Below are 14,140 nucleotides of genomic sequence, written 5' to 3'. Positions count from 1 at the left end.
ACCCCCCAGCTGTCGGGGAGCTTCGTTCCAGTCAGCTCTGAAAGAGCGTGCAGGCCCCAGCCTGGCGGGCCCCGGGCTGGGCAGGGCCCCTCACCACGGGGGCGCAACGGGAGCAGCCACCGGCCAGGGCGGGCCGCTCCTCCTGAGCTCTGTCTCCGCTGAGGACAGTGAACTCAGTCCCGTGGACTGCTCCCTGTCCTGTTCTTTTTTGTTTTTTATAGGTGATTGTTTTAACCTCAGTTTGAAATCTCTCCCTGTTTCAGTTTCGTATTGATAGTTTCTAGCCGTCGTAGCCTTTGGTTGTCTGCAGATTGTAATTTGAAATCAGGAGAGCATGCGGAATCTATCCAGCTACGGCTTAAGGTTCTATCTTAAATGAGTTCGACTCCGTTTTGCACTAAGCCCCTTGGTTGTCACTGAGCCGCTGTGGGGCTGCAGTGGAGCGACACTCTACACAGTCGCATTAAAAAAGCCCAAGTTGGCTGCTCAGGTCTTGCTGTTTGTACAAACGCCTGCCACGCACGTTTTGAGGACTCCAGCCCTGCCTTCACCACGGAGCCACATGGATCAGTAAGACCTGCCGGAGTTAACGTTTTCCCCACCGCCTCCTTCCTGTCCTCACGTTCCCCGACCCGGGAAAACTGGCAGTCTGAAGGAGAGGATCTTCCAGTGGAAGGCCAGGACTGCTTTGAGCCGGCTTAAACAAATTGCTTTTAAACCGCGTAGAAAGACCTCAGTTTATAGCATCTGTTCTGCACGCTGAGACGTATGAGACAGACAGGCGTGTCTGGGATGCAGGAGTTAGATCCCTTTTTGCTTTTCCACTTGTTACAGAGTCCAGGAAGGTGCATCACTACTCAAAATGATAGTGGATCATGGTACAAGCTATTTCTCTTTTTCTCCCAAAACAAAAAGTTCTGGACAGTTTACCCAAGAGGTTTCTGCCCTCTCTGGTGTTTCTTCTGAATGCATCAGGAGATAAACACGTTCATCTTCAGCTCCTCATCAGGGACAGTGAGTGCCGTGCGTGCTGTGTGAGGACGAGGTTTTGGGCGTGGTTCAGATCTCGGTGCCCTTCAGTGGCTGTCCTCGTGGTGGCCTAGGATCCTAGGGCGGGCGGGCCCTCGGGCTGCGAGGAGGCTCAGGAGGAGGAGTGCCCGTGTGTCCTGCCCGGGTCTCTACGCTCGTTCTGGTGCTCGTAGGCCAGGAGTCGGGCTCTGCTCTGTGCTCCTGCTCCTGATAAGTAAGACGGTCCTTTAACGTGGCGTTGGGCTAGAACGAGGCTGGTTGTACTCAGCAGAAAGCATAGCTCGTGGATTTCCACATAAGTTTATGGTTATAATTTAAAGCCTATGTGTTGTGGGGTTTTTTTGGTCACAGTGTGTTGTTCACTAATTTTACACTGGTCTCAACCCCTCAGTTGCCAGCCTCCCTAGAAGAGGTACGAGACGACAAGACGACAATAAAATGTGAAACCTCGCCCCCGCCCTCCCCGCGGTCCCTTCGGCTGGACAGGCTGCACAAAGGGGCACTGCACACGGTCGGCCACGAGGACCTCAGGGACTTACGGAAGTAAGGAGGGCAGCGTCCCACCCTAGCCCGGCTCCAAACAGACCGCCTTCCCATGCTCAGCTTTCAGAAATCCATTGCTCCCTTCTTGGGGAAAAAAGTCAGAATGATGACTTTAAAGAAATACTGGTTAATTGAGTTGAGTTGATTTAGATGATGCCCTCGGGCTGCCCTGGGAGCTCAGGTGAGCCCAGCAGAAGATGCTGTCTGTTTGGGCGACGTGAGTTTAGAAAGAGAGTTCAGTGATAGCAGCAATCTTAGAAAGCCTTCATTTCTTCAGAGTCTGCAAATTGACTCTTGTGAGAACTTTCTCTTCTTGTGGAGCATTTGCTAAGCATGTGGCATGTTCTGAGCGTTGCTCTGCAGGACCGTCCGTGTCCCGCCGCTCGGATGCGCTCTCTGCCTCTGAGCTGTGGAGAGCCCCACCTCGTCCCCAGCGCTCCAAGCGCCTCCCCACAGGGACCATGAGAGCCAGTGGGTGACTAGTGTGCTCCTATGTCAAACTACCACGGGCTGTGCTTTTGTCCCCCCCTGGCAGCCCTCGGTGGCGGGTGCAGGTGTCCATCCTCGCCGCCTCTGCAGTAGGCCCTGTGGCTCTTGTTTCGCGGCAGGGACGGTGGCACTGGGGAGGTTGCTGGGGCGCTGGGGTCAGGCCTCCAGTTGGGAGAGCATCTTCACAGCCGAGGGGCGGCCCTCAGGTGGGCTCATGGTGCTCTCTGCCTTCCATGGTTCGGACTGGAAGCCTTCTCAGAAGGAGAGCTCTGGCTCAGAGCCTCAGCTCCTCAGAAACGGTTCTCCGTGGTGGGATGGCTGGGAGCCTTCGTTTCTACACGCGATGCATTTTGCGAAGGAGACATGCCTGGAGGAGACTTGGAATGCTCGTGTAGTTGGAAGAGCAAGTATTAAAAGCGTGGAGTGTTCTAGTGCCTGTGAATGGAACGTTGTGTTGGGACGAGGGCGCTCATTAAAGATCGTTTTCTGTCCCCAAAGCTCCACAGGCTCACAGGACGGCCCCGTGAGCAACCCCAGCAGTAGTAATAGTGGCCAGGACTCGCTCCACAAAGCCCCCAAGAAGAAGGGCATCAAGTCCTCCATCGGCCGCCTGTTTGGCAAGAAAGAAAAGGGCCGACCTGGACATGCCGGCAAGGAGTCATTAGGACAAGGTGGGTGGCTTCCAGCAAACATTCTTAACCCTTAGGATGGAGGCGGGGGGCCTGCCGTGTGTGTGCCTACTGTGTGCCCCCGGTTGTTCCCACGGGCGGTCTGTCGAAGACGCTGGGCGTTCTCAGGGAGTGAAAGCTCAGGAGGCGTATGTTTTCTCTGGGACACATGCGACCCAGAGAGCCACGGTGGACGTTCTTTGGCCCTGAACAACCTGGCGTCCCAGACAGAAAGGGCTCACTGTCTCTCGAGCATTCTCGTGCCTTGGTTGCCTAGTCAGAAACTTAGCCTTTAGAGGTGTTCTTTGCCTGCAAGTGCTCTTCCACCTGTTTCTGAACTCACCTAATGCGGCCGTGTTGATTTCTCTCGCTGTTTCAACCGCTGGGCCCTCACAGCTGGCGTTTCGGAGACCGAAAACTCAGCTCAGGATGCCTTGGGACTCAGCAAACTAGGAGGACAGGCGGAGAAAAACCGGAAACTTCAAAAAAAGTAAGCTTTTCGTTATTCGTCCATCTCACTGAACACTTCTCAGTTGTGCCTGATTTTTAACTAACGTTTATTTAATAAATGTAGTATCTATTTATGTGTCTATATTACCTTCTGAAAGGTTAACCTAAAGCTTTTAACAGACTGTGCTTCCTGGGGGGCTGAGAGCCTCTGCTCAGGAAGGGGGAGAGGACTCAGGGGAGGCTCCCGTCCCCCGGAGAGCTGTCTGACGAGGAGGGCTCCCCGCCAGGCGTGGGGCCCCGAGTCCGGCTCCAGTGCGTCAGCTCTGGGGGGAGGGGCCGCTTAGCCTTGCTGCATTCCCGGTTTCCTCCTCTAAGATGGGAGTGCAGCGGTACACGCCTCACACGGCTTTGTGAGTGTTAGACACACATCTGTCGCTACATAAACACACGTAAAGCACTGGCAACAGTGCCAGCCATCCTAAAATAGGGAGAACTGAGTGTGTAATTGCAGCCACCGCTCCGACTTGATCACCAGCATCCAGAGTTTGCCGTGCGGGCTATGATCTGTCAGGAAATATTCACTGTGTTGCCCCTTTTTTCCTCCTCCGGTAGATTTTGTATTTTTATCTTCAATAGACTCGTGATTTTGTGGTCTGTTTATTAAATTTTGATTCTGATTTGTCTTGACTCTGAAAATAGGTGATAGCAGGGTGATCATTTTCTGCAAAGGTGCTGAGACGCTGCGATGCCCCGGGGTAGGGGCATGGAGGAATAGTGTGTGCGTGTTTCTCTGGCTTCGTTCTGATCGGGAGCAGGTTGTGTGTTGGTTGACCGTATGTCAACCAGAATTAAGTAGATGAACGAGGTAGGGAGAGACAGTATCCCAGTGAACTGGCGACTGAAAACTGAAACTGAACCACCCTCTATGACAGAAGGGGCAGTTAGCAGTCCCAGAGGGAAGCGCTGACCTTGAGAATGGGGAAGACGGGCGAGAGCCAGTGGTCAGATGGCAAAGCTGGTCCTTGCGACAGGCTGACGATTGGTAGGTTCTGTGGTCAGTCTGACGATAGGAAAGGTCGTCTGGCCACTCAAGTACCCTGAGACAGCCTCATTGGTGTGGCACCCGGGCCTGCAGTGCGCCCCGAGGACCACGCTGGGGCCCGGGGACCCTCTCCCCTAGAGGCCACGTGCCTTTAGCTGTAGAGTTGCCGGTTGGGTTCCCTTTTGTGAACCCTGCCTCGTTTTCGTTCTCTTCTCAGAATCGTACTAATCTTCTTGACTGGCCCACTGCTGGTCTTATTTCAGGCGAAGTGCCGTTGTTTCTGTTATTGCTCACCATGCCCTAGGAATACTCAGTCTTTCAGGTCCCCGTGAATGGAAATCCGCAGACACCATTGAAAGCAAAACGTGCTTTGAACGTTGCTGTCTTTGAACTGTATAAAAATGTTTTAAAGTAACTTGGGTAATTGCCATTTGCCTTTGTGAAACGTATCCCAGCCAGGCCTTTTGCCTCCTGGAGCCATGCCAGGAAAAATGTGTCCGTTAGATTTTGCTGACGTGTTCTAGTGCACACGCTTGCACATGCTGGAATAAAATCCGTAAGGTTTGTGGCAGTGCGCCTCGGTCCTCGTCCCCGGAAGTTCATGGTTCCTGTAGGGTCACAAACTATTCAAATTGGCCCAAGTTTGGGTCACCCTTGTTTTCTAAATTTATTTTGTAATTCGCAGGAGGTATGCTTGAGCACTTGGCTGTGTGGAGACAGCCTTTATTGTTTGTCCCGGCACGTGACTCCGTTTCCCGCTGCGTGGGGAGCGTGTGTGGTGGTGGGTGGTAGGCAGGTTTCTCTGGAGCTCCGGGTTCCCCGTGATGGCATTGGCTCTGCACTTCTGTGTCACCATAGCTGTAACTGTCCAGGGGCAGGCCGTTCTCTGAACTCTGTGGTCGTGCACGGCAAGTTCTAGGATGTACTAGTAAGTTACTAGGGAAAAATTCAAAGTATGGAGGTTATTTGTCTGACTACAGTGGGTAATTTTAGTTCTGTCAGTTAACCAGAAATAAAATTGACTTTAGGAAAAATGCTTTATTTATACTTGTGGGAAAATGTTTGAGTTATCCGGAAAAAGTATTATTGGAATACAGTTTTATGTTTATGGCATTATAGAGGTAAGAATCAAAATACGGTCCTCAGAAATATTTCTTTTTATTACCTCAAAAGTGTGCCTTTAGCTGCCAAAGTCACACAGCCAAACACATCCACTTTTAGAGAGTTTTCAAGAACCTGGTGACTTCGGTGGAGAGCTGACTTTGAGGTTTTGTCTAAGGTACATAAAAGAGAGTGGTGGGCGCATTCGGTGCTGGACATGCTTAATGAATCCGTGGAGGGTACCGCTGGCGTGAAATCAGACATCACTGTGTTCGTCCGCTTGGCGGTGCTCCCACAGCGTTGCCGGGTGTCCCTGGTGCTGTCTGAACTCCGTCGCCTTAAGTAACCTGGTGTTCTAATGCTCTCTTTCCCGTTTCTCCCTGGTTGACTCTAGTGTGGTCGCAGGGTAAGTTGAGGCGGAGGGTGTGCTGTGCTGAGCGTGTGTTACAGCCTGTGGCGTTGGCAGTCACCAGCCTCAGGCTCTGAACTGAGGTTCCGGGAGAGTCGTGCTGCTTTGCTGAGAGCTGTCCCGGGTCCCCTCACCCTGGCCGCCCCCACCCCCAGCCTCTGACAGCGAGCTGCACCCCATGGCGGGAGTAGTGCTTTGCGTGGGCCGTAGAGCCGTGTTTGTGACATGAGCCCAGCAGGTGTTGGTGCAAGGTGCCATGGTACTGAACGTGTCAGCCTCAGAGAAACGAGGTGCGTGTGTCACTTGGATGGTACACCTTATCTGGGGTCTGGTCAGCAAAGCCCACACCGCTTCTCGTTATGAAAGATAACTTCATCATCGTGTCCTGTCCTAGTTATAAAACACACGCCGTCACTCACGGGTTACATGACCTTTGTCTCATCCGTGTGCCTGTTCCCCAGGGGATTTAGCATATTTCTGAATGTCTTTCTCCTCTGACTCTAATGTTAAGGCTGGGAAGCATGGCACATCAGTTTCCTGGTATAGAGGTATTTAAAAAATCGCCCTTGGGGTCTAGAATGATCTTCGAGGGAGGAGGTCAAGTCCCAGCCAAGCAGCCGCGAGTTGCTGGCTGACTATCGCGGGCCCAGCGCTCGTCCCTTTACTCCGCAGGGACGGCAGCCCCGCCCTTGTTTCTTGAGTAGCTCTCTGTAAACGGAGATCGCAGATCCTAAGGGTGGACAAAGCGATGACAGAGATTGCAGTATCTCCAAGCAGAGGAGGGAAATACGTAACAACAGAAACCAGACGAGTTTTCTGTTTGCTCTGGACAGTGGTTTGGGGCCGTAGAATCTGGGCACACAGAATACACCTCATTGCCCCAGGATATCAGCTTCTGCCTCAGCCTCTGCAGAACAGAGGTGGGTGCCTCGGGTAGACTTAGGATGCAGAGAAACGCACGGCACTTGAGAGGCCCGCCGCCTTCGATCTCTCGGGTTTCAGGCCTTGGAGCGAAGGGCCAGTAGAAGACGACCTCGTGCCCTGGCGGTTAGCTGTCGCGAGGACTCAGCAGCCTTCGTGGTGATCTCTGGTTGCGGTGATGTCGAACCACACGGGTGGTTCTGTTGATTCTTAGAAAGTGCTCTGATGAGTAGTCTCAAACGAAGGAGAGCGGCCGTCTGCCTGAGGCCGTTCTCAGTGGCCAGCAGGGAAAGGCAGTTCCTAGACCGAGCAAGAAGGGAGCGTATTTGTTCGAGAAACCGAGCTCCAGAGAGGGCAGGAGAGGCACTGGCCCCGGCGTCTCCAGTCTGGTCTCCGCATCCTGTGCTCGCCCTACCCTGCACAGCTTCCAGGGGCGCTGCCCTCTCCTCTCCCACGGGCAGGGGCCTTCTTCACGTGACAGAACAGTCACCCCCAGAGAAGAAGGGGGTGCTGGTGTTCCTGCCTGGGGTGATAACGCAGGGATCTGGCTCCGTGTGGGGTCTTCAAGGTCACCAACTAGCCTGATAGGGGAGGGAGCTGGAAGCAGACAGAGACCTGGGCCGGCCGCCCAGCTGGGGTCTCCTCTGCCCTCGCGCTCACTTCTCGCGTCTCTCTCGGCGGCATCTAAGAGATGCATCGTTCTCCCTCCATTGCCTTATCGCCCTTTCAGCAGGGCGCTGGGCCTGCACTGTGAAACCCAGAAGTAATCCATACTAGAGAAAGCTGTTGATAAAAGCCAACGACCATTGCAGGTGAAGTCAGAAGGGTGTGCACCAGTCCCCAGATGATGGAATTACCAGACTATTTTTAACCCTATGTTCCTGTGTACAGTGAGTGTCTGTTTCATATGAAAAACGAACTCTCTGCCAAGTGCCCCGGACTCAGTACCTGTTTAGTTCACTTCAGAGTGTGGGGATCGGAAAGCCCTGTTGGCCCGGCACCAGTGCCATCCCCGCCCCTCCGCTGGGCCAGGCGGGCAGGACTTGGGCCTTGACCGTGCTGTCAGGGTTCAGGTCTTTCCCTGCTCTGTCTGCCGAGGAGGTGTTTGTCTTGCTCGTATGGCTCCTATGGCTCACAGACATGTTTACATAAGATAGAGCCACTGTCCTTGAGGAGAACTTGTCCCCAGGAAACACAAAGTGGCACTTAATTCAGCACACTGGCGGTCGGTCCCGCCCAGCGAGGCCCTCCTCCCCCCTCCGTCCAGCATTGGCCTCCTGTGTCAGGGGGACGGCAGTTCCAGTGGACTTGGCTGCTTTTTTATTTATGAGTAGCTTTGCTTATTTGAACTAGAGAAGTTTGCCCCTTGTTAACTCTACTTGAGCTATTAAGATATTTGTTGCATCCTCTGGTCGAATTATCCTGGATAGTTACAATATCTGTTATTCCCCAGAAGCCTAAGGGTGACTTAAGGAACACTTACTTGAGATCCTGTGTGAAACGTTTTGAGCTTTAATTGTCCGTAGACTTCATAGTCTTAAGAAAAGTCTAATAGCATTTCAATATGTTGAAGAGCTGTTATGTATCTTTAGAAGTAAAAGATTCGACGACGTGTTCTGTAGAAATGATTATGGAAAATGACTTGGGGTGTCGGGGCACGTGCGGTGAGCAGCCCCGTCTCCTCTCCGAGGCTCTCCCTGTCAAAGTAATAGGGTGTCTTAGAAAGGCTTGGAGGTAAACAGCACAAAGCAGTAAGATAAGATTCGTGAAGCTTCTTTGTTCTCTCTTACATAGCCATGTTCCCAGTAGACAGAATCATTTGCAAAGATGGTAATGTGGTAAAGTTCCAGTTCGCCTATTTGAAAATCAGGCCTACAGAATATTTCTGATCTCACGAGGGCCCTGGGACTCCTCCCTGCCTCCTGCCCCACGGTAGCTGTCAGCGCAGGGCATCTTAGGCTCACACTCCGTCTGGGGTCCTGGTAGAAACTGTCCGGGTTGAAATTTTCTGGATTTGAAGCCTGTGGGTTAAACCACAGAAATGACCCAATGTCTGAATTTAGCAAGTACCTAGTTAGCTAACTAGCAACGTGGAAGAGAAACAGCCAAAATCCAGTCCACTACTTGCTTGCTACAGTAGACCATTCCTAGTGTTAAAAATCCACATTGTTCTCGGTGTTGGTGGTGTGAACGCTGAACGTTTGTGAAGCTCCCACAGAGGCAGGCTTCTCTGTTCAGACCCGGTCTAGTTTCCTCTTTCTCCATATTTTCCCTCATCGTTTAGAAAGAGAAGAGCGAGTATGTTTTCGCTTGAATGTCCTAGCTTGGATACAAAGGCTCTGCTGGGTTTTTTTAAAGTGGGTAATAATTCTTTAATTCTGCGAGGAGATGATTCTACAGAGAACCTTGTCGAGTCCGTCAGCATTTCATTGTTCAGGAGTTCTTCCTGACATGTACCAAACTACCGTTAAGTGGATGGTTTAGAAGATTAAAGGAAAATAATGAGATATGTGCTACTATGCTTGTGAAAGTGTATAGAGCGAGTACTCTGCTAACTTGCTTCCTGTATGCGTGTGATCGAGTCTTTCACTGTGACTGTCTGGTTATTTGTAGGCATGAGTTGCTCGAGGAAGCCCGGAGACAAGGTTTACCTTTTGCACAATGGGATGGGCCAACTGTTGGCGTCTGGCTGGAGGTATAGTCGTCTTTCGATCCTGGATCAAGTATGTGACTCATGTGAACGTGTTAATCCATTTCACACACTGTGCATAACCTTCTGGCCTTAACATTTCCTGTCTCTAGCTCTGGGTTGGGTTGCCAGCCTGGTATGTGGCCGCCTGCCGAGCCAACGTGAAAAGTGGGGCTATCATGTCCACCCTGTCAGACACGGAGATCCAGCGCAAGATCGGCATCAGCAACCCTCTGCACAGGCTGAAGCTGAGGCTGGCCATTCAGGCGATCACGTCCCTCACGAGTCCGTCAGCCCCTCCTACGTCAAGAACGGTGCGTCTCCCTGAAAGCAGTTTATCCCCTCCTGACGTTGCTTCTCCAAGTCTTCGTAAACACACCCAGGGCTCCGGTTTAAAATTTCAGCCTGCAGAAACGTCACAGCTTCTAACGGGTGAAAACTGAGTGGTTAAAAATACTTTATTGAATGCTTTTTTTAACAGCCTGGCTTCAGTGGCTGCATTGTAACATAGAAGTAGGAGTTTCTGAAAACAACAGTAGCGATCACAAATTTAAACATAAATTCATCAAAAGTGAAGGGAAAAAAGCCTCGATCCCCAGTTGCGCTATAAGCAGTGTTTTACTCTAATGTGACGTTGGGCCCCTCGGTGCTTCCATTTTTGGCACTGAGGGCCCTGGGAGCTCAGGGTTCTGAGCAGTCCATTAGCCTGCGTGTGCTCACGCACCAGGCATTACCTGTGCTCATCCGGTTTGCTCCCCGTGGGGAGACCTCGAACGTCCTTAAAGAGGGTCCTCCTGTTTGAAACGTTAAAAACTAATCTAATGAAAACATTAGCGGTTACTGGGAGATAAGGGCAGGCCGACGCCTCATTTCTAAAGTGCAGACTCTTTTCATTGGCCCAGTGCCCACTCTCTGCTTTTAGCTTTTGGTTTACTCTCGAGAGAAAAACCCTGATTAAGAAACCAAGAGCCTCACAGGCATGCTTCTCTGAGTAGCAGGTCAGGGCCCGATTCAGGCCTCGGTTCCTTTGCACAAAAAGTGTTAAGAGCCTTTTTTGTTTGTTTGTTTGATTTTGTCTCTTAGTAAAGAGTTGTGGTAGCGACAATCAGCCTGTGTTCTCACCTGTCGCACAGACAGCTCTTCTCCCAGTGGAAAGTTTTGTCGCAGTATCCGATCTGGTCCCTGTTCCCCCATCATTTCACATGAGAGTGGCCTTTCTACAAGTGAAGGCGCTGGGGTGGTTTTCCCCAAGTTTTTATCAACTGTCTTGAGAAAGCTCGCGTCCTGCGAGCTGAGGTTAACGGCCAGTGGTGAAGAGCCCGTCCCCCGGGAAGCTCTGCGTTGAGAGCCGCGGGGCCTGGCTGTCCGCGGCTGCAGTGACGGGGACAGGACGTGGGGCCGGTGTTCCGGTACAGTTGCGATTGGGCCTTCTTTTGGACACACTCAGTCCTGCTCCCTGCCTCTTGAGCCCCCCGGCGAGGTTGTGCAGGCCGAGAGGCCCCATCCTGGGAGCGCCTGCCCCGAGCCGTCTCCCCCAGTCCGGAGCTCGGCTGCGTGGGCTTCCTGGGCTGAGGCCCTTTCCCATGGGGCGGGTTGATGGGCACTGGAGAATTACTCACACTTTGAGAGGCGCAAAATGTATTTTCTTCTCTTTATATTTCACATACCTCAGGGGGTGAGCAGGGCAGATCCAGCTCTAGGAATCATGGGCTCTTCTCGTGTGGCTGACCACACAGCATTAATTAGGTGTGGTCACTCTTTAAGAAGGGCGAGCTGGTCGATGTTCTCTCCTTTTCTACGTGGGCATCTCAAATGAGAAGAGGGGGAGACGGGCCTCGCCTCCCCTGCTCCTCCTGTGTGCCCGTGGCTCACGTGTCTGCCACCTTCCTCTCTGTCACTGCTTCCCTCGCCCTGGATGTGGTGGTCCCTGGGTCACCGTAGACCACAGGAAATGTCTGGTTAACGCATGAGGAGATGGAAACACTCGCGGCCTCGCCACAAACGGTCAGTCCCGCCCCGAGCCTGTCCTCCTCCCAGGGCACCCCACTTACAAGCGGCACCATTCCCGGCCTTTTTGTGGGAAACAGAAAGGTCATTTTACACTCAGTTGTTCCTGATAAGTATTTCCGCTAGGTATTAGTCAAATGTATAAAATAGGATCCGTATTTTGTCTTATTTTCGATTTTTCCAGGAACTTTACATTGGTAGGCCCTCTCTCTTTAGAGTAGGTTGAATTCACACCTCCTTTAGGGAGAGGCCTCGGCCGAACACTCCATTTTGAGGGTCTGGCCCATTTTCTCCCTCACTGAGTGTGCTTGCCGGGGGGGCCTCGGCTCCTGCATGAGAAGCTGGGATTGTTGTTTTGCATGCGTTTTGCATGATACCTTGATTTCTCGAACTTTCCCCTCCGTCTCGCTGCACCTTCTGAAGTTGATCTGCTTGCCTTACTAAGCTCACCGATACTAACAGCTGTGTTCTTTTCATTCCTAACCACGTAACATCAGGAGGATGAGGAGGGAAGCTGGGCTCAGGTTGGAGACTTTCTATACTATATTCTTCACTATATGTACAGCAACAAAAAGAATTGGCGTATGAAAACTCGTAATTTACTTTTCTTGACATTTTTAACATCTTAACTTTTTCAGGATATTGTTAACGATTTGAAAGCATTAGGCGGAAGCAGAGCGTAGAGTTAAAGAGCACGTCTCATGGACAATTTTGAACCTCTCTTCCGTGGGGCCGTGGTGTCAGTTCTGGTTAGCGTAGACGGCTCTGTGTAGCGGACCGGCTCCTGGACGCGGTCCTGGGGCTTCGGCGGCTCCTGACATTGCGGATTTAAGTACCCGCTTGGGTAACTTAACCGCAAGGTCTGCCGGTGGGAAAACTGAATTCTGAGAACTTTCCAGCACAGGAGTTGCTGTGGAGACGTCACGTCCGGGTCTTCGTGTTGGTGTTTTACTAAGTGCTGATCAAAAGGCTTTCTTACTAATGGAATTCTCAGAAATTAAGCCTCTTCTTGCTTAATGTACTTTTCCGTTTTCAGCTCCCCAGCTCTTCAGCTCACAAAAAGCTGCCACACGTGTCTTGCAGCCTTCCTCTGAGACAGCTCGACTAACACAGCGGTGTCCCTGCCTGTGACCCCACCAGCGTTGCTGTGTGACATGCCGCACTTTAGAGGGACCCGCACAGCCGCGCGGTGTGAGCAGGCGGCGTCTCCAGAGGCTCTTGCTGAGGGCAGAGCGCTCAGGGTCCTCACGGGATCGTTGTATGTCTGAAAAGAATCAGGATAGTTTCAAATCAGAATTTTCCTGAGTACAAGTTGTTGGTTGAAATGCCAGTTTCCCTCTGTTTGTATTCCCAACATAAAGCCAATTCTCTCTCTCTTTGTAACAAAAGAAGAGAGAAGCTATAATATGATGGTGTGAGCCCTCTGCTCCTGATTTGGGCCTTCTGTGCTGCTACGCCAGATAAATATCCTCATTAATGATTTAACCTGGTCAGCTACCTCTTTACAAGGCCACTGATGACCATCAGTGAATTAAAAAGGGTGCATTTCGTAATTACTTAAATGTCGGTGTATTTCACACTAGGAAGCAGAACTTTGTCAGCACTTGAGTAGGAAATTCCCTGTGTCCGGGGCACGAGGTATAAATTAAATAAGCGGAATGTTTGCTCTCTGCAGTAGAAATACAAACACGGGTGAGCTGTGCCCGCGGCAGCAGAGTTAGCCAACACTCAGTGTTCCTAGTAAGCAAGAGCTGCTCTCGCTGTCGCCTCCCCCAGATGAGAGGAGTGAAGAGGCTTCCTGGGCTCTGTGAGGCCGCCCGGTCTGCTGAGGGCCGCGGTCACACAGTGTTCCTCTCCTGTGCCCTTACCTCGTGGCCAGCTCTGAAGCCGAGAGGACGTTCAAGGTTTCCTCGGGCCCTCGGGAAGAAAGCATCAAGGTGTGGTGAGAGCCGTGGGTGCCTTCATTTAGCAAGTGGCACATGTGGGCTGTCTGTGGGAGGCTGTGCTGCTTGCTGCAGACACAGGAGTGAGCGGGACAGCCACAGTCCCTGCCGCTGGCCCTCACAGTTTACAGAGATCACAGAAGTGTGTTTGTGATTATTTCAGTGGTGGATTAGCAGGCCCTGGGCAGTGGCTGCCTCTTCTGGCCCAGGTGTTGTCCGATGCTGGAGATCCGTGTCAAGGGCTTTTTCAGAAGGCTCTGATGGCGGCCCGGGAGATGGAGGGCTCCCTGGACTGGGCCTGATCCTCAGTCGCTGACCTATGTTATCTGACGCTGACCACTTAAGAAGTGTGACTAGAGTGTATGATGAGTAAACAAAAAGGAGGAGGGTTCCGCTTCCATGGAATTCTCTTATTTAGAAATCTTTGCGTTGTGTGCCCATTTAAGAATACGTAATCACAGGCAAGGAAATGAGACCAGATGCTCATGCGTAAGTCTCAGGCATATGAGATGAGAGTAAGGTTTGAAAGAGTGAAAAACATGACAGTGTGATGATTTCCCGAAAATGTTTGATGTTTTTCCCACTCATGGTTGCTTAGAGAAAATAGTGAAAATGTTTTTTTCTGTTCGAATTTGAGCATTCTTGTTGGAGTGTGAGTCATTTCTTCCAGCTTGGTTGGTGTAAGTGATAAATTAGACCAGAGGCCGTGTTTTCAAGGCACAGCACGGTGGTAGTTGAGAGGGACTGTGTCCAGGGATTCCGTGATGGGACTGCAGAAGGCCTGCGGGCGCAGCTGGTCTCGGACAGAGGGGCAGCGAGTGCCTTTTTTGGATATGTCTGTAGATACAT

General features: G+C 51.7%; 1 protein-coding gene across 39 annotated transcripts in view; it reads left to right on the top strand.

The window, feature by feature from the left end:
* Positions 1 to 14,140, top strand: part of LOC138916668 (liprin-alpha-1-like) — a 102,205-nt gene that overhangs the window by 67,100 nt on the left and 20,965 nt on the right. For 18 of the 39 annotated variants that reach the window (XR_011423964.1, XR_011423965.1, XM_070229751.1 and 15 more), the window contains 7 exons: positions 1,421 to 1,572; positions 2,560 to 2,732; positions 3,126 to 3,219; positions 9,266 to 9,347; positions 9,455 to 9,655; positions 11,283 to 11,345; positions 11,846 to 11,872. Coding sequence is in view for 28 of the 39 variants with exons in the window: in XM_070229751.1 (XP_070085852.1) it covers positions 1,421 to 1,572; positions 2,560 to 2,732; positions 3,126 to 3,219; positions 9,266 to 9,347; positions 9,455 to 9,655; positions 11,283 to 11,345; positions 11,846 to 11,872 (792 nt within the window). In the remaining 11 variants the exon portion in view is untranslated. Of the gene's footprint in view, positions 1 to 1,420; positions 1,573 to 2,559; positions 2,733 to 3,125; positions 3,220 to 9,265; positions 9,348 to 9,454; positions 9,656 to 11,282; positions 11,346 to 11,845; positions 11,931 to 12,384; positions 12,540 to 13,124; positions 13,234 to 14,140 lie in introns of those variants that run through there. The other 21 variants (XR_011423969.1, XR_011423966.1, XM_070229774.1 and 18 more) reach the window with 7 other exon arrangements.

Source organism: Equus caballus, chromosome 12 (assembly GCF_041296265.1).
Source record: "Equus caballus isolate H_3958 breed thoroughbred chromosome 12, TB-T2T, whole genome shotgun sequence".
Taxonomy (NCBI): Eukaryota; Metazoa; Chordata; class Mammalia; order Perissodactyla; family Equidae; genus Equus; species Equus caballus.
The sequence above is the reverse complement of the archived record's forward strand: the minus strand, read 5'-3'. Positions and strand labels throughout refer to the sequence as shown.